Here is a 23,908-nt window from a genome sequence, read left to right as displayed (position 1 = left end):
GAATGTAGTATACAATATTTTTTTTTTTTTTTTTGAGAGGGAGTTTCACTCTGTCTCCCAGGCTGGAATGCAGTGGTGCTCGGCTCACTGCAAGCTCCGCCTCCCAGGTTCACGCCATTCTCCTGCCTCAGCCTCCCAAGTAGCTGGGACTACAGACGCCCACCACGCCTGGCTACTTTTTTGTATTTTCAGTAGAGACGGGGTTTCACTGTGTTAGCCAGGATGGTCTCGATCTCCTGACCTCATGATCTGCCCGCCCCGGTCTCCCAAAAAGTGCTGGGATTACAGGCGCGAGCCATGGTGCCCGGCCTACATTTATTTTTATTTTTATTTTTATTATTTTTTTTGAGACAAGGTCTCACTGTGTCACCCAGACTGGAGTGCAGTGGTGCCATCATAGCTCACTGCAGCCTTGACCTCCTGGACTCATGTGATCTTCCCACCTCAACCTCCCAAGTAGCTGGGACTACAGGCACATGCCAACATATCCAGCTAATTTTTGTATTTTTTGTAGAGACTGGGTTTCTCCGTGTTGCCCAGGACTGGTCTCGAACCCCTGAGCTCAAGTGATCCACCAGCCCTGGCCTTCAGAGTGCTGGGATTTCAGGCTTAAGCCACCACACCCAATCAAAAATGTTTTACATAAGGGGATTTTAATAAAATTTGCGGAAAGTATAACAAAACAACCCTATCTTAACCCCACAGAGATGACCAGGGTAAAGCTGGAGCAGGTCAGAGGGTACCAAACAGGATGAAGAGTATCTGGTGGATGGAAAGTTCACTGGAGGGAAGGGGGATGTGTAGAAGAGCATCAGAATACAAACCTGCTTCAGAATCCAGAGTTCTGAGGGAGTAGAGACCAGACGGGAAATTGAGTTTCAGGAAGGGAGCTAAGATTAGCATCCCAGGCATCTACCCCATGTAGGAAGGAAGAAGCAGGAAGGGATTCCAAAGAGATGGGTGGAGTTGCACAAGGGACACGACACTTGGCCTGAAGCCAGTGGTTTATGATCTCTGTCCTTGATAAACTGCCGCATGCTGGTGGGAACACAGTGGAAGCCAGAGTGACCCAAGGCTCTGTAGGTGGTGGTAGCTGTTGGTGTTGGCAAAAAAGGCTAGGATTGCTTCCCAACCAAACTTCATTTTGCTATCCAAGTCGTTGGTAATTAGACAATTTTGAAGGTACAATTGCAAATTCTTCCAGAACATAATGGTGGTGCGGTGGCTCCCTTACAGATTACCTCCATTTCCAGGAAATTATCCGAGTTTTTCTTCATTTACTCACTCACCTTCCCAATTTTTTTTGAGTGTTCTGAGTAAGTTTGTAAGCTAAGTAGGGAGCGGGTTGGTGGAAGTGAATATTAAAGGGGATTCAAGGCACAGTTTCTTTGCCCAAGGGACTCACAGTCTCTTTGTAAAATAAATAAGGAGAGTCACACATTCAAGGTACAATGTGATAGATTAGAAGGGCTGAAAAAAGGGAAAGGTTTTGGCTATATTTATTTAGTAACCAAGATCTGAGGCAAACCACTTCAGAGTCAGTTTTTGCATTGGTATAATGACCATTTTAATATCAACTAGTACCTGGTACAAGGTCGATACTTAATACAATAGTGCTGTTGTTGTCATCAAAGTGCCATAGAAAGAAGTGAAATGCAGTGTAAATTCAATGGTGCTTTTCCAGGAATGGAAAAATAACAATGATAATGTCTTGAAATTATTTTGAAGGTTATAAATAATCTTTTCTTTCAGATTAAACATACAAAGAATAACCATCATTAAGCTCTACTAATACTTCTAGTAAAAATGGAAACAATTGCTGCTTAGACTTTTTTTTAAAAAATGTATTTTTTTTTAATGCACAAGAGTAAATTTCTTCCCAGAGAATGCTCAGTAGGCTTTTTTTTGTCTTATGCACCCATCAATTTGGGAGTCTTGCGCATTTGGGGTCTTTGAGCATTTCTGGTCTACACAGTTGTTTATTTCTCGCTTACTATAAAGTCTTTGTGTGGCGTATTTTGAAATAGTACATAGAAAGCAATATCAAATTTATGTCTAGATGTGCTCCCAATAGGGGGCTCAGCCCAGTTGTGAGAGTCTTAGAGTAGGAGTCTTGGCTTGTAATATCATCAGGATTCCAAGTTGACCCCAAAAGACTCTAAGCACTGAAGAGATGCGACCCCAAAACCACAAGATTTTCTGAGTCTAGTAACAAAGCTTTTCACCCCATTAGAAAGACCTGCAATCTTTACCCCGATCAAGGGTGAGTTGGTCCTGGCTTGTGCACACCTTGGACCACTACCCATGCAAGACAGCTCAAGCTTTGCACCTAGTCTCACCCTCAGCATGACCTTAGCAATGGATGTGGTTGTTCAGTTAATAAAAAAGACTTTATTGAGTGTACTTTATATGGTCAGGATATTGCTAAGCTCTGTAAAGGCTGTAGAAAACAAGGACTTTGATCAGGTTGATTCTGCAGGATGAAACAAAACAAAAGCTGCCCATAGAAGTACTCTGTGTTCATTTAAAAAAGTATTTTAAAGCTTAGCATTTGGCTGTTTAGCTGCCTGCACTATGGAGGTCTTGCTCCTTCAGCCCTGCTCTGTGCTTTGTTTCCAGAAGATCCCACAGCCAACAAAGATTCTGGCCAAGAGTCAGAGTCTATTCCAGAATATACGGCCGAAGAGGAACGGGAGGACAACCGGCTGTGGAGGACAGTGGTGATTGGAGAACAAGAGCAGCGCATTGACATGAAGGTCATCGAGCCCTACAGGAGAGTCATTTCTCACGGAGGTAGTCGAGCTCTGCGTGAATCTGGGAAATGGGGAAGGGGCAGCCATTTTATTTAAAATCAGAAAGTGAGTCTAGAGTTCGGTGGAACACGACATCTCAAAGACCCTATTCTAGAGCCCATATTCAGGGAACTATAAAGCTAAGTATATTTCCTCATATTAAATTCAATAAACATTTAAAGTCCTACTAGGCAAAGACAACTTTCCCATATAAAACGGGCTTTTCATGCTACATGTCTGATAGCGATCATGTTCTGTGCCAATGTATTGAAAGTCATAGTGGTCTAAGTTAAACGTCTGTTTGTCATTCTTATCAGTCCATTGTACGGTTGAACTGAACAGAAGATGTGACACTGTGGCCTGTGTCCTAAACTACCCCCGAGGTGCTTCTTATTACAAGATGGTCTTTTGAATCCTCTTCAGAAGCTTTGGGGATTTTTTGTAGACTTAGCCTAGTAATTGTTTCCCCTAACTGAAGTTTGCCTTTCTAGACACTACATTAAATCTAGGCCTGACAACAGCCAAGCCCAGTCAAAGCCTCCACCTGTTTGGTGAGAGACAAGGGAGAGAGAAAAGTGTGTTTGTATTTCCAGCACTTTCTTGAGGGCTCCTGGAGCATATGTGGCCTTGATTAATTTGGGATTCACAAAATGTCAGATGAGCGGAAGCAACACATTTAACACTGTCAACTTCAGAAAACATCGACAGCATTTTGATTCTTCTGCTGCATGCCTTCCTTTCCCAAGTCCTGAGGCGCCACTGTAACCACCCAGCTGTTCCAGAAAGAGTGTGAGCTGACGAGGCAGTTGTTGCTGTCTCAGTTCTCTCTTCCTTAATGAGGGCAGGGAAATAAGAGTCTTAGCACTGCTCAAAACACTGCTTTTGTTTTCTATTATAATAAGCAGAAGGCTGATTTGTTATTTCAGTCAAACCTTCCATCCCATACATTGCTACCCCCACATAAGTATCAGGACCACCCAGGGAACCTGACCACTGTAGCAAAGGTGAATGCCAGTCCCTGCCCCTGGTCCTGGCCTTTCTTTTTCTTGCCTTACTGTTTGACCTGAAATGGAAATACGACCCCCTGAGAGCTGCTGTGGGGTCAGGAGCAGTTTCCTCTACGGGAAATCATGCCCGTAGCCCTTCAGAATGAGAGTTGGCCCAGTCTTGCTGAAAGTGACACACAGCTGGCTGTAGAGTCAACCCTTCTGGTTTTATGTGAAAACCATAGGAGGAACACTCAGTCTTCCCCATCTTCCCAGGTCACATCTCCTTTGCACCACCCATCAGATATTTTTGGTTTGTTTTCTTTTTGAAAATAAAAACAAAACAAAGCCTGCCTGTAAGAGTACTCTACTCTATGTTCATTTTTAAAACTATTAAAAAATAAAAATGTCTGTCAAATCAAAGCCACCCAGTGATAAGCCCCTATAAACATCAGCTCCTAAAGGCAGCTCGTGGTCCCGCTGCTCCTCTAGGGCTAGTTATCTGCTAATACTCCAGTAGACTCGCCTGCTTGTTCTTTAGGTGGGCTGGGTGGCGTGGTCAAGCCCATCAGCCTGTTGTCAGAATCAGGAGAGAATGGTTATCATCAGTGCACTGATGGTTGGAAAAAGCCACCGCTTCTGCCTGCCACAGTCTTGTAACAATTCACCGGAGCCCTCAGGGCTAACCTGGTTTGCTGTGCTCTCCGTCCCTACCACCTCCTCCCTTTGCCATTTGCTCTTCTCCATTCTGTGTTGCAAGCTCAGTTTTTGTCTGTGTGACTGTCCGGTTTGTTCTGAAGAGAAGGCCACCTCCCCTCTCCCCAGCCCTGCCTCAGCCCTCTCCAGGCACTGGCCTGCATGAAGTGTGCCTCTGGCTGCACCCATCCGGAGCTTTAGAGAGAGATGCCACCTTTTCCTGCACCCTGAACAGCTTTTGTGCTCTGTAGGTAAAGATGCTCCAGATGTTACTTCTGAATTTGCCAAAGCTTTGTCTTCCACATTAGGAGTTTACACCACTCTCTTAGACCATAAGAGAAAGCTCCTTACTTACCAACCTACTGAGTTTGTCCTTCTGGCTTCTGATGAGTGTTTAAAAAGCAGCAATCACTTCCCAGTAAACATGAATCTTATTTGGTGCTTGGTATTTTGCTGTGAGGAAGTTTTGTCATTTGGGCCAATAGAGAAGTGCCAGCTGCACAGTGCTCTGTGCCAAAAACTGTAAGGTGGGGGCAATCAAAAGAGCTGCAGAAGTTAGCCTCAAAGCCAGGCCCTGCCAAATGTCCCACCTGTTGAAAATACTGGTGCATGATGGCAGTATTTGAATAAATAATTCAGTCTTCAGCTTTGGTGACCTTGATATGAGCTATTGCCAGAGGCCCTGCACACAATGTAGAAGAATGAGGCTCAGTACCCATCTCTGCCACTTGCTAGTCTGTAACCTTGGTATATTACTTACCATCTCTGGGCTTCAATGACATCATCAGTCAAATGAGGGTGATCTCAACACCACTGTTCACATCCTATGAGCCAATAGTAATATCCTTGCCATCTGCATAAATCAAAGCAAAGAGGGGTTTGGATAGTTTTGCTCAGCCAACAGTATGGGGTCCCTCTGAGGCTAGAACTGGCTTTTTTTTGAACTTGGAGCAGAGAAACCCATTTAAATAATGGAGAAAAATAACACCAAGTAATTTTAACAAGGATTCTTTTTTTTTTTTTACTTCTCTTATTTCATTATAGGAGATTCAGGTAACCTTCTCTGCAGTCTTGCTGGACAAATGACCCTGAAAAGAATGAGGAGAAGAGTTGCTGGCTGGTGTGTGTGTGTGTATGTTTTGGTTGCGACTGTGACATCTTTCCTTCTGTCTCCATTCCATTTGCTGGCCAGCAAACTTGTGTTACATCCCTTTCATGCCTGTCTGTGTCACTCAGGTAAGGTTTGCGCCCTTGCTTCAGAGGGTCTCAGGAGACTCCTGGGGGGTTGCTCATGCACCCCACCCAGCACATACACCCTGAATTCACCTCACCTTTCTTGAGAAGAGAGTCTAATGAAAGAAATGTTTTAAAAAACAGACTTCAAATGAATTATGCTGTTGCCAACAGGAAATTTTACTTGAGTAAGTTGCATATCTGAGAATAGAAATTGAGGGGTTAGCTGACCCCTTCAAGGTATCTGGGAGGGGCAAAAAGTGAATGATCCTATGCATTCTAGTTATTGTACTTTGCCTGCAATGATAGTATTATCTGATTATTTAAATTTTTTTAGCAGGAAGCAGCTATAGAAAAATTACAGTATTATCTGAAATATCTCCCAAGCCTGCCAATGGCACTGGCTCTTGATTTTGGAGGAAAACTTTCATGTGGAAATCTTTTTCTTTTATTTCCCTCCTTCAGTTATCCCCTCTCCTTCTACTTTCTTCCTTCTCTTTTTGCCTCTTCTTCCCTTCTTAAAGATCCTCTACCCAAAAGAACAAATTTTCATTTATAAATTTTCATTTTCCTTTATAAATTTCTGTACTTTTTATATTGAGACATTTCTTACTTAGACAGTGATCATGAAGTAGTAAGTTGATCCCACAGTATTCCTTTAGTTAAATAAACTTGGATGAACATGATGCTGCAGCATTCCAAGGGCAGACAGCATTTACACAGTGAGCTGAACTGCCATTTAAAATGACGTCTGAAGTACTGTTTATAAACCTCAGTCTTTCCCTTTCAAAAAAAAATTTCTTAGAAGTTCATGGAAATAAAGAAAGAAATCCAAGTAACTGAGCAGTCATGATCTTGAAATTACTGTAACACTCTGGAGCCAAATTGCTACATTTAGAAAGATGCTTTTGAAAGGATGCTTTCTTACTTGCTTTTAAGTTGGATTCATTATGTCTATTGTCTCTTTTAATGAACTTCTGTCTTTTCATCATGCTGAGGATGAATTGCTTGTCTGTGCAGTGTGAGGATTAGTATAGCTAAGCCACCATATCCTTTGTGAATTTCTATTTAGTTATGCATTTTCAGAAATGAAATTGTGGTAACAAGCAATTTTTGTATTAAGATATGTCTCCTCCTGCCATTTTCCTTCATATTGCATTCTAAAAAGTAGTTGATAAATACCTGCATATTGGAAAGATGGAACTAAAGCAAAAAAATCCAGAGAGAAGCTACTACATTACTCTCTCACAAATGTGTGTTGTATCAGTTGAATACTTACATAGGTAGCATCTTCTAAGATCTGTAGTGTAAATACTGTGTTCAACAATACCATATCATCACTTGTAGTATAAATACTGTATACAACTACCTCAAATTAGTAATACTCACAAACCCATAATTGGGTATATTTTTAGTTAGTATTGGTCTCTTCCCCCATCTTTTTTTGCAGTAGAGTCACACTCTCTTTGTAGAAAACATCTTATTAAACTGCTTTTTCAAGAGTTAATTAACTCCATCCAAATCTATATACAGCCATTACTTTACTGCCATGTAATCACCAGCGAGTATTTAGAGTTCTGAAAAAACTAACACATTGCGTTCTGGGAGGACTGGACCAGGCTTAAGCGTATGTCCTGTCCTCCTACTCAAAGCTTGAAGAAAATCCCTTTAATGATTCTATAGTCCAGAACTATATGACATCAATTGCAATCATTTAGACAGGGATACTAAAAAATAAAAATTCACACATTGCTTCCCTTTTTAAGTGTGAAAGACGCATGACATTCCGTATAGTTACCTGTGGGGTTCTGGCTGACACCTGCTGTGAGTTTCAAAGAAACTGTGGGAATGTAAAGCTTGCTTAAAAGACAGGGCAATTCCAAAATTATGCCAGAGCTTTCAAAAGATGGGGAATGGTGTCCTGAGATGTATCTACATGTTCCTTGACCCCTGGAGTTTCAATGGCCACACGTTCCACATTTCCCACCTGCTGTTTTCTCAGTACCTCCTGCAAGTAGCACTTATACTCCTCAGTCCCATGTTACCAGGAAGCAGTTCTCAAGATTTCTCAAAAGTACAGAATTTTGTACGACTCAAATATAATTTAGCCAGACCCATCTGTGGTTTTCCTCCTCTTATGAGAGGAAGTTTTCTTCGTCTTAGTAGAATTCAGAACCTAGCCCCTTAACAGAACTCAACGTGTAAGTTTCTCAGAACTCTAAATACTCACTGAGTGATTACGTGGCAGTAAAATATTGGCTGTATATAGATTTTTTTGTTGTTTGTTTTTTTGAGACAGAATCTCACTCTGTCACCCAGGCTGGAGGGCAGTGGCGCAGTCTTGGCTCACTGCAACCTCCACCTGCCGGGCTTAAGCAATTCTCCTGCCTCAGCCTCCCAAATAGCTAGGATTACAGGTGTGCACCACCACATCTGGCTAATTTTTGTATTTTTAGTGGGGACGAGGTTTCACCATGCTGTCCAGGCTGGTCTTGAACTCCTGGCCTCAAGTGATCTGCCTACCTCAGCCTCCCAAAATGCTGGGATTACAGGCGTGAGCCACAGTACCCAGCCTGGCTGTATATAGATGTGGATGGAGTTAGTTACTCTTGAAAAGCAGTTTAGTAAGATGTTCTCTACAAAGAGAGTGTGACTAGTGCAAAAAAGATGGGGGAAGATATGCCCAAAAATATACCCAGTTATGGGTTTGTTGTGTCATGTAGCTCTGGACTGTAGAATCATTAAATAGAGATTTCCTCCAAGCTTTGACTAGGAGGACAGGACATACCCTTAAGCCTGGTCTCGTCCTCCCAGAGCCCAATGTGTCAGTTTTTTCAGAACTCTATATACCCACTGGTGATGACATGGCAGTAAAATATTGCACAGAACAAGGCCTGGCTAGAACTTCTCATGGGTTCTTGCACTGTCTGTTGATCCCAGGGGCACTGCAGGCCTTGAAATCAAAATAAAGGTGTTTTAATTGTCTACTCGCTAGTATTTGGTCACTGGAGTGTGTGAATGAGAGATTATATTGCACTTCAGTGGCTAAATTCTCCCTTTAAATTAAGCAGTGTCTAAAACTAAAAAGAACTAAAGAGGATCAAACAGAATCTCTTTCTTAGCCATCAGAAGAAAGAAGTACTGTATAAGTACTTACATATTAGTATTATATAAATCAGACATTCATGTCAGTCTTGCCCCCTCTCATTTTTTGTTATGTTGAATATTTACACACCCTCTTCACAACTATGTACAACACATATGATCATCCGTAATATATGAATAGCCTACATATGCAAATCTAATTGCGCTATATATTTAACACTCTATAAAACATAGATGTTAACCACTGAAAGATAACTGTATGTGTATATACCTACAGACCTATAGTCAACATAAGCCCCATTTCATGCTGCTAATATACCCACAAAGACACACTTGCCAAGGCTTCAGATTTATCCATTAGGTCAGATATTACCTTGTTAAGAGCTTTCAATTGGTTACAAATGTCTTTTTGTTTGTCCCCCAGGATACTATGGGGACGGTCTAAATGCCATCATTGTGTTTGCCGCCTGTTTTCTGCCAGACAGCGGTCGGGCGGATTACCACTATGTCATGGAAAATCTTTTCCTGTGAGTGATACTTGTGACAAAGTGCTTTGAGTTAATGTCTGTGGCATGTAATGGCAGATCGATCATCTTTAATTAAAGAAAATAGATGATGTAGAATATTCTAAGCCTTCAATGAAATATCAGTAAGGTTTCTGTCAAGGAATGTTGCTCAAGGGGCTAAAACCTTTAAAGGAGTTCTTTTGTGGGTAGACTAGACTGAAAACAAAATGAACAGAATTTTGCTTGCATTTTAAAATTCTGTAATATTTCCTTTGGGCAAAGTATTATTTTTGTTCCTTCATAACATGTTCTTAGTCAGCTAAGACTGACTATAACCTGACTTCATTAATATCTGCCCTTATTTAACCTGAGTTACCCTTAGTATTTGATACCATTGTTGACAGTTTTGAAAGTCAGGATTCTTTCTAACCCATACATTTTTCTAGTGTACCTACATTTAAAAGATAGCATACCGATAAATGAGTAATACTCTCAAAGGAATACTCTTAGGTGACTGTATTCTCCCCAAGGTAAAGAGGTAATATGCACAACCATTCTTAAATTTCATAAACCCTGTACTTTTAATGTTATGTAATTATGGTGTCAATAGGATGAAATATTTTATGTGGGAACTGAAAACATTCCTTTTCCTTCCTGTGATCAGATATGTAATAAGTACTTTAGAGTTGATGGTAGCTGAAGACTATATGATTGTGTACTTGAATGGTGCAACCCCAAGACGGAAGATGCCAGGGCTAGGCTGGATGAAGAAATGCTACCAGATGATTGACAGACGGTATGTGCGCTCTGTTATTTAATCACTATTTTGATTTTGGTAAACTGAAAGCTAAACAACCACATGGTATACTGTTATTATCTTCATTATACACAAGAAGAAACCAAGTCTCAATAAGATCAAATAAATTGTCTAAGTTGCTATTAAGCATGTATTCCTTTCAAAATAGTAAAGGTAATGCTGGTGAGAATAAACAAAAACACACCATGTGGGTTATAGATTCATGCACTCTAAGAACATAACCATTCTATTTTACATTTATTTCTATGAGAAAATGAGGTTTGAATCATACAAGTTTCAAATTACATCTCAAAAAGCATTCTCATAATTAATCATGGCCATTCTATATCTTCCTACCAGGTAATAGTAACTTGCATAGAACTCCCTAAAATTATATATATACACACACATTTTTGTTGTTGTTGTTGGAGTCTCACTAGTGTAACCTAGGCTGGAGTGCAGTGGCATGATCTTGGATCATGGCAACCTCCTACTTCCGGGTTCAAGCGATTCTCCTGTCTAAGCCCGCTGAGTAGCAAGAACTTACAGGCGGGCACCATCACGCCCAGCTAATTTTTTTATTTTTATTTTTAGTAGAGACAGGGTTTCAACATGTTGGCCAGACTGATTTTGAACTCCTGACCTCAGGTGATCCGCCTGCCTTGGCTTCCCAAAGTGCTGGAATTACAGGCATGAGCCACCACGCCAGACTTAAATTATATATATTCTTATTTAGGAATATGTTTTATGCTTTAATTCCCACTGAAAATGGGTTAAGAGTAATGTATTTTTTCTTTTTTCAAAATAGGTTGAGGAAGAATTTGAAATCATTCATCATTGTTCATCCATCTTGGTTCATCAGAACAATCCTTGCTGTGACACGACCTTTTATAAGGTATAGTTAATATTGTCATAAAATAAAAGTACTACTAGTAGTTTTTTAAAAATATGTGCTTATTGTCCTAAAAACAAGAATTCATAAACTAAGAGTACCCAGGGAAATATATTTGTCTCTGTCTTTCCTAGAAAGGTGCTTTGGATTATTCATCAAGCATCCCTAATTAAGAGAGAAAATGCTTTCATTATGAATATTTCCCCCAGATCGTTATAAAACATGACCTCTAAATTGCTTGCTATAAACATGGAAGATGAAGTGGTGGGATTTTCATACCACATTAGAAAGGGGAATAGATAATACATTTAAAGTGATATGTTATTATGTAAAGAATAGAAAGGTAGAGTAATATGACGATGGAAAATAAAGATGAGTCAAGGCAGAAACAGAAGCCATATCATGTCTCAACTGTGCCATTTCTTCTGAACAAACCTATGCAATGTTTGTATAACTACCAAAGTTACATAGCGTCTGGGCAGCCATTTTGAGAGCTGTGTTTTGATCACCCATGAGGAGTCTTGGTTTCAATTCAGTGAATATTTATTTGTCACTTATTTTATGTTAGGTTCTGTATAACCTTACATCTTGGTGATGCAAAATAAAGTAAGATATGGTTCTTTTTTTTTTTGGCTGGAGTGCGGTGGCCGGATCTCAGCTCACTGCAAGCTCCGCCTCCTGGGTTTACACCATTCTCCTGCCTCAGCCTCCCGAGTAGCTGGGACTACAGGCGCCCGCCACCTCGCCCGGCTAGTTTTTTGTATTTTTTTTAGTAGAGACGGGGTTTCACCGTGTTAGCCAGGATGGTCTCGATCTCCTGACCTCGTGATCCGCCCGTCTCGGCCTCCCAAAGTGCTGGGATTACAGGCTTGAGCCACCGCGCCCGGCCAGATATGGTTCTTAATATAGTAAGACTTCAAATAGTTAAATGAAAGGAATAGTATTATTTTCTAGACAGCTTTAAAAACAGAATAAAATCTTGCCCACCATCAGGATACAGATTAGATTAATTGAAATTTTCCCATCTTAAAGTTATTAATGAATTTCTTTTAAAACTTCTGATAACTTTGCTTCTGGGGAAAAAAAAAAAAACTTTAAAATCTTTTTTGTGTGTGCATAGATTTTACTTTAGCTTCCAGACTCAACCTTTCTTGTTCAGTATTTACTTATATTTATTTATTATTCTTATTCCCCACTTCCAATTGCTAATGCTGAAAAATGTACCTGAAAATCAAGAATTGTTAAAATGGTAAACTGAATCTAAACAATCACATGATATACTGTTACTATCTTCATTATACACAAGAAGAAACCACTGAAGACACAAAGTTATCAGAATTTTTAGAAGAAATTCATTAATAACTTTAAGATAGAAAAATTTCAATTAATCTTCAACTGAGTAGCAAGATTCACCCTAGTTTCCCTCTGTTTACCATACTATGTTAAATTGCTTTTAAAAATATTATGACCAGCTGAGCAGGGTAGCCCACACCTGTAATCCCAGCACTTTGGGAGGCCTCGGTGGGCAGATCACTTGAGGTCAGGAGTTTGAGACCAGCCTGGCCAACATGTGAAACCCCATCTCTACTAAAAACACAAAAACTTAGCCAGGCATGGTGGTGGCGCGCCTGTAGTCCCAGCTACTAGGAAGGCTGAGGCAGGAGAATCGCTTGAATCTGGGAGGTGGAGGTTGCAGTGAGGCAAGATCACACCACTGCACTCTAGCGTGGACAACAGAGTGAGACTGTGCCTCCAAAAAACAAACAAACAAACAAAAAAATTTAGACCTATTTAAGGTATACAAAGAGCCGCTTATTTTAATTAATTTCAGGAAATGCTTTAACTAGGGAGTAGGAATCAATGTATGCTGGTAAGCTTTCAAAAAGTGTAATGGGTAGAAAGTTTAATGGGTATAATCAGTAATTATGATTCATCAAAGTTTGCTTAATAATTCAGCACTTATAAAACAAAGGTTTTTTCTTAAGTAATGTTAAAAGATAAACCTTAGACAAATCAATCAGTTTATTACAGCAAAAAATGATTTATGAACCCAGCATCACTTAGAACCAGGAGAGGTTCAGAGAGCTCCACCCAGCAAAGTGGGCAGACAGTATTTGTCCAGAGAAAAGCAAGGTGACGTATAGAAATAGCTTGATTGGGTACAGCTCAGCAGTTATCATACTTGGATACAGTATGATGAAGCATTTGCCTTATATGGTCATGGTCTGATCATTTGGCAACCTGTGATTGCTGAAGCTCAGCTGCTTTGATTGGCTGAGACTCAGCTAGTTTTTGCAAAAATATACTCGTAAGTTAGGTTGGAATTTTATATACATACTATGTTAGGTTGCAGTTAGCTACCTAGGAACTCAAACTACAGAGAAAGCCTTAAGCCAAATGTGGTTTAACAATAAGAAAACATTTGTTACTGTAAGGATATTAAAAATTATTGTAATTCAAGACTACTTATGGAAGGGAGTTTCAAGATAATAACAACAACAGTAATAATGAAATTATAGCAATAGTGTTGTGGTAAATTATGACTAATAATGGCTTAATTTATTGAGTGCTTATTTGCATTACCTCATTTAACCTAATGACAGTCCTCCGAAGTAGATACTTTTTTGTTTGTTTTTTGTTTTGAGACACGGTCTCCTTCAGTCACCCAGGCTGGAGTGCAGTGGCACGATCATGGCTCATTGCAGCCTCAGACTCCTGGGATTAAGCAATCCTCCCACCTCAGCCTCCCGAGTAGCTGGGACTATAGGTGTATGCCACCACACTCAGCTAAATTTTTTTATTTTTTTGTAGAGACGGGGTCTCATTGTGTTGTCCAAGCTGATCTCAAACTCCTAGGCTCAAGCAATATGCCTGCCTTGGCCCAAAGTGCTGAAATTACAGGCATGAGCCACCACGCCCAGCCTGAAGCACATCCTGTTTACTGTTTCCATTGTATAGGAAAAACTGCTGAGGTTCAGGGAGGTCACATAAATTGTCTAAAGCAGGAACCAGCAAACATTGTTTATAAAGATTCAACTAGTAAATAGTTTAGGTTTCACTGGCCCTATGGTTTCAGTCACAACTACTCAACTCTGCCATTATAGAGTAAAAGCAGCCATAGGAAACATGCAAACAAGTAAGTGGCCGTGTTCTGATGAAACTTTTTTTTTGAGGCAGTCTCAGTCTGTTGCCCAGGCTGGAGTGCTGCGGTGCGATCTTGGCTCACTGCAACCTCTGCCTCCCCGTGCTCAAGCGATTCTCCCACCTAAGCCTCCCAAGTAGCTGGGACCACAGATATGTACCACCACACTTGGCTAAGTTTTTGTGTTTTTGGCAGAGACAGGGTTTGCCGTGTTTCCCAGGCTGGTCTTGAACTCCTGAGATCAGGTGATCTGCCCACCTTGGCCTCCCAAAGTGCTGGGGTTACAGGCATGAGCCACCATGCCTGGCCTCTGATGAAACTTCATTTATGAAAACCGAAATTGAATTTCCTATGATTTTTATGTCGTAAAATATTCTCTTTTTGTTGAGAGGGAGTCTCACTCTGTTGCCCAGGCTAGAGTGCACTGGCATGATCTTGGCTTACTGCAGCCTCCACCTCCTGGGTCAAGTAATTCTCCTGCCTCCGCCTCCCAAGTAGCTGGGAATACAGGCATGCACCACCACACCTGGCTAATTTTTGTATTTTTAGTAGAGACGGGGTTTTACCACGTTGGCCAGGCTGGTCTTGAACTCCTGACCTCAAGTGATCTGCCTGCCTCGGCATCCCAAAGTGCTGGGATTACAGGTGTGAGCCACTGCACCCAGCCAACATCATAAAATATTTTTATTTTTACATTTTTTAACTACTTAAAAAAACACAGAAATCATTCTTCACTCAGGGGCTATAAAAACCAGACAGGCTTATGCCTGTAATTCCAGCTACTCAGGAAGCTGAAGCAAGAGGATTGCTTGAGGCAAGGAGTTCAAGATCAGCCTGGGCAACATAGGGAGACCCTGTCTCTGGAAATTTTTTTTTTTTTTTTAATTTAGCTAGGCACGGTAGCATGTGCCTATAGTCCTAGCTACTCCAGGGGCGGAGACAAGAGGATCACCTGAGCCCAGGAGTTCAAGGCTGTAGTGAGCTATGATCATGCCACTGCACTCCAGCCTGGATGACAGAGTGAGTCCTAGCCTCTAAAAAAATAATAAAAAACTAACAGCAAGCTGACTTCAGCCACGAGCTATCATTTACCAACCTCAGGTCTAGGGTGACACAGCCTATAAATGATAGGCTCAGTCTTTGAAACAAATTGTCTGCCCAATTCTAAAGAAAACCTACATCAAGTACTGAATAATTGTATTCTACAGTTTCATCATGTAGGAACCCGCTAAAGATCCTCCTTTGAATCCATTTACTTCAGTGTTAGCAACTCGTAGATCTGAAAAAAGAGACCACTAAGATGTATGATAGGTCTTTTCTCTACTAAAGGGTAGCATTTATGATAGAGGTATATGGCAAGTTCATTTTAAACAATGAGTTATTGGCAGTTTGGAGATTTCTCAAAGAACTTGAAACAGAACTACCGTTCGACCTGCCAGTCCCATTACTGGGTAAATACCCAAAGGAATATAAATCATTCTACCATAAAGACACATGCACACGTGTGTTCATCACAGCACTATTCACAATAGCAAAGACATGGAATCAACCTCGATGCCCATTAACAATGGATTGGATAAAACAAATGCAGAACATATACACTATATAGCAGCCATGAAAAAGAACTAAATCACTTCCTATGCAAAAACATGGATGGAGCTGGAGGTCATTATCATGAGTTATCCTAAGAAAACCAAATACCGCATGTTCTCACTTATAAGTGGGAACTGTCCATTGAGTACACTCCAGACACCAGGGACTACTAGAGGGTGGAGGGTGCAGGAGAGTGAGGATCAAAAAACTACCTGTCAGCTACTATGCTCATTAACTAAGTGACAAAATAATCTGTACATCAAACCACTGTGACATGCAGTTTACCCATGTAAAAACCTGCACATGTACCCCTGAAACTAAAATAAAAGTTGGGGGAAAAAAATGAGTAATTTGTCTGTGCCAAGCACTGGATTGGGAAATAACAAGGCTCAATTGCTGTCCTTAAGGAGCACAAAGCCTTAAGCAGACATGATGCAGACAAGTGAACAGTTACAATACAGCATACAATTGCACTTTGAGGAGGTGATGACTCAAGGTGAGGGTGAGTTTGGGGGTATACCTGGTAGAGAGCGAAAGCTGATAATCTGCTTCAAGAGAGGCTTTGCAGAAGGAAGCCTTCCCTGGAGGTGAGTTTTGAAGGACTAGTAGGACTGGCCAGCTGAAATTAGGGAGAAGAGCAATTCAGGTTGAGGAAACAGGTAGACAAAACGCCAGCTACAAATACATCAATAAAGAGAGAACATGGCATGTTCAGAGAACTGTAAAATTCCAGTGAATATTAACACTGGAGCTGGAGGTTTTTCCATTTGCATGACTTCTTCTCCCTCTCAGTCACCCACTCAGTCTTTTATCAAAACCTTATTTTGCTCAACAACTCCACAGGAAGAAAAAGGCTTACTATAGCATATCACCGGTAATGTGTGTTGACCCAAGACCTATCAGGAGGAACAGAAGCTACTGTATGGAGAGGACGGTTGTTCAGAGGTCTCTTGGACCCAGGGCCAAAATTGGAAGTAAAGTGTTAAAGATAGATGGATAGAGGAAACACCTCAAAAAAGCTTCTTACTAGAATGCACAGTAGTTGAACACAAGGCAGTACGGATGGTGCACAGCTCAGCAAGATCCCAGTAGACTACACAGACCTTTTCATTTGAAACCATTCAAGAACATTAGACCCTTGATCAAGTTCTCTTTCAAGTGGAATGATACACTTTTTAAATTAGTTTGCCATTGCACAAGTAATAAGAAAATGCACTCTTGAGAAATGCATCCTATCATTACAGATAAGACCAAGTTCTTCCTTTAACAATTACCAATTCCTCTTCCTAATCCCCTTCCCCAGAGGCAAACTCCTTTATCAGTTTCATTGGTATCCTTCCAAGTTGTTCTCTGTGCATTTACACATATCTAAAACGAACACATTTAGATGAAAGCTGTTAGTAATTTAAATCCAATTATTGGAACATATATTTGAATGTTGGTTCATCTAGAATAAATGTTCAACCTAAAACTTTAAAAACAACAACATTTTTAAAAATAAAACAAAGTTTTAAAACGTGAGTTTACATACTTTTTTTAGTATCATCAAACTTGGTAGATTCTGAAAGAACTAATGATAAGATTTTTGTTTGTTACAAACAAACAAGTAAACAGAGACAAACGAGTCATACAGCAGTGATTATTCAGAGTAGCAGGAAACACTGGGAGGCCGCACAATGTATGGCCAAGAGTGTGAATGCCAAAGTCAGACTGCCCAGATTAGTACAGGCTCTGCCATTTACTAATGGTGAGACCTTGGGCAAACACTTAACTGCTCCGTGTCTGTTTCCTTATCTTTGAAAAGCGGATGATAATAGTGTCTACCTCACTAGGCTGTAATAAGAAATACATGCATTCATATGTGTAAACCACTTAAAACAGCATTTGGCCAAATACTGCACGATCTCACTTATATGTAGCATCTAAAAAAGTTGAGCTTACAGAAGTAGAGAGTGGAATGGTCGTTACCAGAAGCTAGGGGTTGGGAGTGAGGAGATGTTGGTCAAAGACCACAAAATTTTGGTTAGGAGGCATACGTTCCAGAGCCCTATTGAACAATATGGTGACCATAGCTAATAACAATGTGTTGCATCCTAGAAAATTGCTAAGTGAGGAGATTTTCAGTATCAAAAAAAAGCATGTGAAGTAATACATATGTTAATTAGTTCAGTTTAGCCATTCCACAATGTATACATATTTCAAAACATCGTGTTAAACATTTTTACATGGCAATTTAAAAAATAAATTTAAAAAACAAAACAAAACACCACCACCACCAACAACAAAACAGTGTCTGGTACATTGTAACTCATCAAATAATGTTAGCCTCTTTTCTTAGTGAGAGTGCTGGGGCAAGATGTTAAGTGTATCAGGATTTTCAAGAAAAGGCAATAGTCTTGGGATGGATAAGGTAGTGACTAATGATACATATTTTTTCTTTTTCTTTTTTTAGTTCAAAATTCAGCAGTAAAATTAAATATGTGAATAGCTTATCAGAACTCAGTGGGCTGATCCCAATGGATTGCATCCACATTCCAGAGAGCATCATCAAGTAAGTCCTGACGGTTTCAGAGATTTAAGAAATAGTACTAGTTTGAGGCTGGGTGTGGTGGCTCATACCTGTAATCCTAGCACTCTGGGAGGCCAAGTGGAAGAATCAGTTGAGCCCAGGAGTTTGCCATCAAACCCCGTTCCTACTAAAAATACAAAAATTAGCCAGGCATGGTGGCATTTGCCTGCAGTCCAGCTATTCAGGAGGCTGAGATAGGATGATAACCGGAGCCTGGGAAGTCAAGGCTGCAGTGAGCCGTGATAGTGCCACTGTACTCCAGCCTGGGCAATGGGAGTGAGACCTTGTATCCAAAAAAAAAAAGTGTATGTTTGGAGAAGTGGGTTGGTAAAGAGGTCAGTTCTGGAACAGAGGGGAAATGGCATTATCTTATTTTTAAAACAATATTAAATATCCTCCAATAAATATAATTTTTTCCTATAATCTGTAGATAATTGTTGTGTTCTTTCAGATCCTCTTTCACAAAATATTTTCCTGGGGTTATTTGATTATTGTTCATTTTTACCTTGAACTTTACTACCACTTTGGAAAAAGTAACAGCTACACTGGTTAACTGGTATACTGTCTCTACTGGTTAAGAGTATATCAGTTTCTTGTGTCTCCCATTCTGCACAGACACAAGATGGTCTTAGTATAGCTTGGATTTCTTTATTGTCTTATACAAAGTAATTTATCTGCATAACCCTAGGAAAATAGAAAGGAATAGCTCTCTGTTTCTTCTAAACCTTTTTTGTTTGTCCTGATTAAGTAGAGGGCATTTGCCCAGTGGTGGGTGAGGCGGTGAGGAATGGTTTTCTTGCTCAGTAGAGGGTAACGCAGTATCAGCGTTGGCATCCTGCATGGGTACTGAAGCTCTCAGGATGATGCTACAAAAATTAGGATAAAATTTAACAAAATAAATACTTGGAGCTGGGATTGTAAAACAGGGATATGGGAGAATGAACACTTGTATCTGGTACATTGTTGCAAAGAACGGTTGTTTTCTGTGTGTCATGTTTTTGTTTGTTTGTTTGTTTGTTTTTGTCCACTGTATCTGAATCGTTAGCTCTTTTCATTTCATTTGAGTGGAGAGGGATTTAACCATTAGCTCAAAGAAAACAGACAAGTGTCATTCATCTTCCTCCATAAAATGGATGGCAAAATGTACCTCTCATTTGGGATTCCAAAAGAGTCCTCTCACTTTAAAAAAGAAGTTAATTAATTAAAAAGACCCAGCCTAGAAATTGGAAGGAAAGAATTCTCATGTAATGTGTGTCTATGATATGCCAAGCATAGCAGTACTCTATTTATATCATTTATTTGACTCCCATAGTAAACCCCTGTGTTACAGATGCAGGGGAGATAACTTAGTAAGAAGTTACTTAGGCACAGCGTAAGTAGGAACCAGGAAGAGATGGAACTGGAATTCAAATTCAAGTCAGCCTGGCACCAAAATTCCCATGTTCTTTTCTAGGAGATTCCTTTACCTCCCTTAGAGTATCCTTCAAAATTCAAAGCTCAGAAGTAAATGCATTTGGTTTTCCTACATAAGCAGTATCGGGCATGAACACAGGATACTGACTGGGCTTCCAGTGGTCAGTTGGCTCACTGAATCAAACGGAGTGTTCATAAGATCCTAATGATGGCTTCAACCCTCATTAGCTTCATAGCGTTTCCACAACCAGCACACCTCATAGCTCTGGGCTGCTGCCTCTAAAAGGTGTACCCCATTTTCAAAACCCACTTCTACTCTTTAAATTTAAAAAGTATGGAGGCAGGGAGGGATGCCTCACACCTGTAATCTTAGTACTTTGGGAGTCTGAGGAGGGTGGATAGCTTGAGTTCAGGAGTTCAAGACCAGCCTGGGCAACATGGTGAGACCCTGTCTCTATGAAAAAAAAACACAGAAATTAGCCGGGTGTGGTAGCATGCACCTGTAGTCCTAGCTACTCAGGAGATTAAAGTAGGAGGATTGCTTGAGCCTGGGAGGCGGAAATTGCAGTGAGCCGAGATCGCACGACTGCCCTCAAGCCTGGGTGACAGAGTGAGACCCTGTCTCCAAAAAGAAAAAAAAAAAAAAAAAAAGGAAGAAGTAGTAGTATGGGAGTACTCACATTCGATAAGATGACAAGGACATTCTCCCTTCTAGTGGAATTGAGCATTGACCACTTTCCATGTAAACACAGTAACCCTTCCATGGTGTGGCAGAGGCAATAGAATGAAAAGTGAATGAGCTTTAGAGACTTAGATTTGAACCTTCCCTCCAACCTCTCAATGTCTCTGAGACTTCAAGTCATCTATTAAAATGATTAATTAATTAAAATATTCTGAGTCTCAGCTTCAGCATCTGTAAAGTAAGGAAGTAAGTTGCACTTCCTGGAATGGTCCTGAGGGTTGAATGCAAACGGTACACAAAGCACTTTCAAAGCCTCCCAGCACAGAGTTTGCAATCCAGAATCTTATTTATCGTTACGCTTGTTGCTTTTAGAGACTGTCTGTCATAGGGCAAAGTTCAAGTGAGAAGTTAAGTATAGCCAGGACATTTTTTATTCATCTGCACACATCAGTTTTCAAGGGCTCCATTTGGGAGAAGTTGCTTCAGGAAGGGTTCTATTTGGAAAAACTTTTTTCTGGAGGAAGAAATGTACCACCATTCACATGCTGCCCACATGTCCGCGTGTTCTGTTTTCTGTAATTATCTCCTTGGGATGTCCTTTCTGCCATTTCTGTTACTGACCTTCATTGCCCCAATTTAATGTTATGCAAATTTCAAATGGATACAAGCCATGGCTCCTTTTTATCACTGAATAACATTCAAAGGATCTAATCTCAGCCACTCCCAAGACCAGTCCTCAGCTGAGATGGCGCCTGTCATCAAAGGGCTTAAATGAAAGAAAAACTTGCTCAACCTAGAACCAAATTTATAATGATTGATCACAGTTGATTCTCATTATTTGTGGCAGTTATGTTCTATAAAGTCACTGCAAACACTTACTTAGGGAAAACTGAAATCGTGTTCCAAGGGAAAATACAGGGTGTTTGGTTCCTGCAAGCCCCTGGTCACAATGTTTTCATCAATCAGTCAATCATTCAATCAATATATAAACTTGTTTTATGTGTGTTTCTGTTTAAATGAACCTTACTTAGTATACATTGTTGATTTAGAACATTGAACTCATGGCCAACAGTATTGTAACTTGTGCATAAACGAAGCTTATCTAACACACATATTTTCTTCATAAGGCACATCACAGCCTTCCTGCACTTGGGAATACTAGACAGTATTTCAGCACTATGCTTGGAAGCCAATTTGAACAGCAAAATCACCAAGAAAAAATACACCAACAGTATTGTAACTTGTGCATAAACGAAGCTTATCTAACACACATATTTTCTTCATAAGGCACATCACAGCCTTCCTGCACTTGGGAATACTAGACAGTATTTCAGCACTATGCTTGGAAGCCAATTTGAACAGCAAAATCACCAAGGAAAAATACAAAAATGAGAAAAAAAAAAAAGCACTAAATAGGTTGTGAAAAGGACAGTTGTTTACAGTATGAAACAAGAAGACAGAGGATCACACATTGCCAGGTGGCAACATGAACATTGGGCAACTCAAATTTTTCAGCACTCTGCACATGTCCACAAGTGACCCAAAAAGTACCTTGTATTGATTTCATGGTTATAAATACATGTTAGTAAATAGGCAAATTTACAAATATAGAATCTGCAAATAATGAGGATTGACTGCATATATTTATCAATTATAAACATTGATTGTTATCTAATGAAAATAAGATGTCTCCCAGATGCCAATTTTATTATTACCGTCAGACATCACCTAATGACAGAGACATGTTCCGAGATGTGCGTCTTTAGATGCTTTCATCATTGTGCAGATATCATAGAGTGAACTTATACAAACCTAGATGGCAGAGCCCCCTACGCCACCCAGGCTATCTGCTATAACCTGTTGCTCCTAGGCTCCACACCTGCACAGCGTGTTACTGTACTGAATACTGCAGGCAGCTGTAACACAGTGGTAAGTATTCGTGTACCTAAACATAGATAAGATACTGTCAAATTATGGTATTCTAATTTATGGAACCACTACCATATAGGTGGTCCATCGCTGACCCAAATGACGTTACCTAGTGCATGACTGTATCTGGATAGGCGTTTTCTCTCATGATTTGACTGTCGTTTAAATCATTTACTTGTCGTTTTTTCCATCTGCTCATTTTCCTTATGGCACTCGTTTTTTATTTCGTAAGGTACGATGAAGAGAGATCTTATAAGAGAAGTGTGAGGTAAAATCTCCTGATCTCCCATTCACGCTGGATCCTGTGTGTGTACATCAGTGTCTTACTTGTGGGTGACCTCAACAAGCTACCAGAGCGAGAGGTCACTGTATCAGTCTTTTGTATGCCATTTCCAGTCTTTGTCCTGTGTGTAAAGCTGTTGAGGTCAACCTGATTTGCAACTGAAACCTACTAAACCAGATACATCCCTGACTTGGCCCAGGCTGCAAGCTCATTTGAACTGTACCCACCAGACTGACGTGAATGTTTTCAGCTCTATTCAGCCAGCATGTTTCTGATCCCTTTGCAACTTACACCTACCGTGTATGAAGGAATTTGCAAAGTAAATGTACATAAACACTGAATGGGAGGAAATGACAGTATATTTAATGGAAGGAGTGCGTCTCAGGACTCCAGAAGACAGTTTTGAAAAGCACATATGCACCACTTTTGTTTGGCTCTGCTTTGCTGAGTGTCTCATGCTCTGCTTGCTTCTTTTTTGTTTCTTTTCCGCACCAATAATTTTTGCTCCTGCAGACTGGATGAAGAACTGAGGGAAGCTTCAGAAGCAGCTAAGTAAGACTTGGTTTTCATTTAGTGGCTGGCGTGATGTTGGCTTGCATTTCAGAACTGAATTGGGAAAATCTGCATGCCTGGTGTTTTATTCCTGCTTCCTGATAATAATGCACTTTAGAAATTCTATTTCTCTGATGATAGATGTAATCTCTATTATTCTTACTACTGTCTATTTTTCCCCATGATCTTGGTTATACTGAGGAATGCATTTGTCACTATAGTTGTTGTTTTTTAATATACACGCAATTCTAGGCACCACAACAGAAGAGCACATCACAGGCACCGCGACGTATAGTGTGACATCAAGATGATCATTAGGTTTTCAGGCAACAGAACCTCACTAATTCATACCAATGGGGAGGAATAATAGCACATCGAAATTTGGAAGATTTTTGTAGAATCAATTTCATGGCCTTCTATGAGTTAAAACAACAACACCTTACTTAATGACTTTGGAAATCATTGCTTAACTAACATCCTCTGAGCTATTTTGATGAATAGAAAAACAAAAGTCATTGCCCACTATTGTTGAAGTATGATTCTCAAAAAGGCAAAATTATAACTCTCATGCAAATATAAAATGAACACATGCCAATGATTTTATTCAACTAATTATTTAATGCAGGAACCACTAAGGTGTTAAAGCCAGTTCAAAGAACATTTGAGCAGCTAGATATCTATAGATAATTTACAGAAGAGTATTTGGATAAGATTGTTGGGTTAGATACAAAACTGGTTA

General features: G+C 40.1%; 1 protein-coding gene and 1 long non-coding RNA gene across 21 annotated transcripts in view; one reads left to right on the top strand and one right to left on the bottom strand.

The window, feature by feature from the left end:
* The window catches only part of LOC141408674 (uncharacterized), a 62,228-nt gene that overhangs the window by 7,252 nt on the left and 31,068 nt on the right, over positions 1-23,908 (bottom strand). Inside the window, exons 3-5 of one of the 4 annotated variants that reach the window (XR_012424808.1) lie at positions 16,262-16,360; positions 5,235-5,327; positions 2,645-2,814 (exon numbers count right to left, since the gene is read on the bottom strand). This is a non-coding gene — a long non-coding RNA (uncharacterized lncRNA). Of the gene's footprint in view, positions 1-2,644; positions 2,815-5,234; positions 5,328-16,261; positions 16,361-23,908 lie in introns of those variants that run through there. The other 3 variants (XR_012424807.1, XR_012424810.1, XR_012424809.1) reach the window with 3 other exon arrangements.
* Positions 1-23,908, top strand: part of PRUNE2 (prune homolog 2 with BCH domain) — a 293,852-nt gene that overhangs the window by 257,620 nt on the left and 12,324 nt on the right. For 2 of the 17 annotated variants that reach the window (XM_065530718.1, XM_005581962.4), the window contains exons 12-18: positions 2,620-2,793; positions 9,237-9,339; positions 9,983-10,114; positions 10,923-11,009; positions 18,194-18,292; positions 22,567-22,602; positions 23,131-23,169. In XM_065530718.1, coding sequence (XP_065386790.1) covers positions 2,620-2,793; positions 9,237-9,339; positions 9,983-10,114; positions 10,923-11,009; positions 18,194-18,292; positions 22,567-22,602; positions 23,131-23,169 — 670 coding nt within the window. Of the gene's footprint in view, positions 1-2,619; positions 2,794-5,518; positions 6,505-9,236; positions 9,340-9,982; positions 10,115-10,922; positions 11,010-18,193; positions 18,293-22,566; positions 22,603-23,130; positions 23,170-23,908 lie in introns of those variants that run through there. The other 15 variants (XM_074017696.1, XM_065530717.1, XM_074017697.1 and 12 more) reach the window with 9 other exon arrangements.

Source organism: Macaca fascicularis, chromosome 15 (assembly GCF_037993035.2).
Source record: "Macaca fascicularis isolate 582-1 chromosome 15, T2T-MFA8v1.1".
Taxonomy (NCBI): domain Eukaryota; kingdom Metazoa; phylum Chordata; class Mammalia; order Primates; family Cercopithecidae; genus Macaca; species Macaca fascicularis.
Note: the sequence above shows the minus strand (reverse complement) of the source record. Positions and strands in the feature narration are given on the sequence as shown.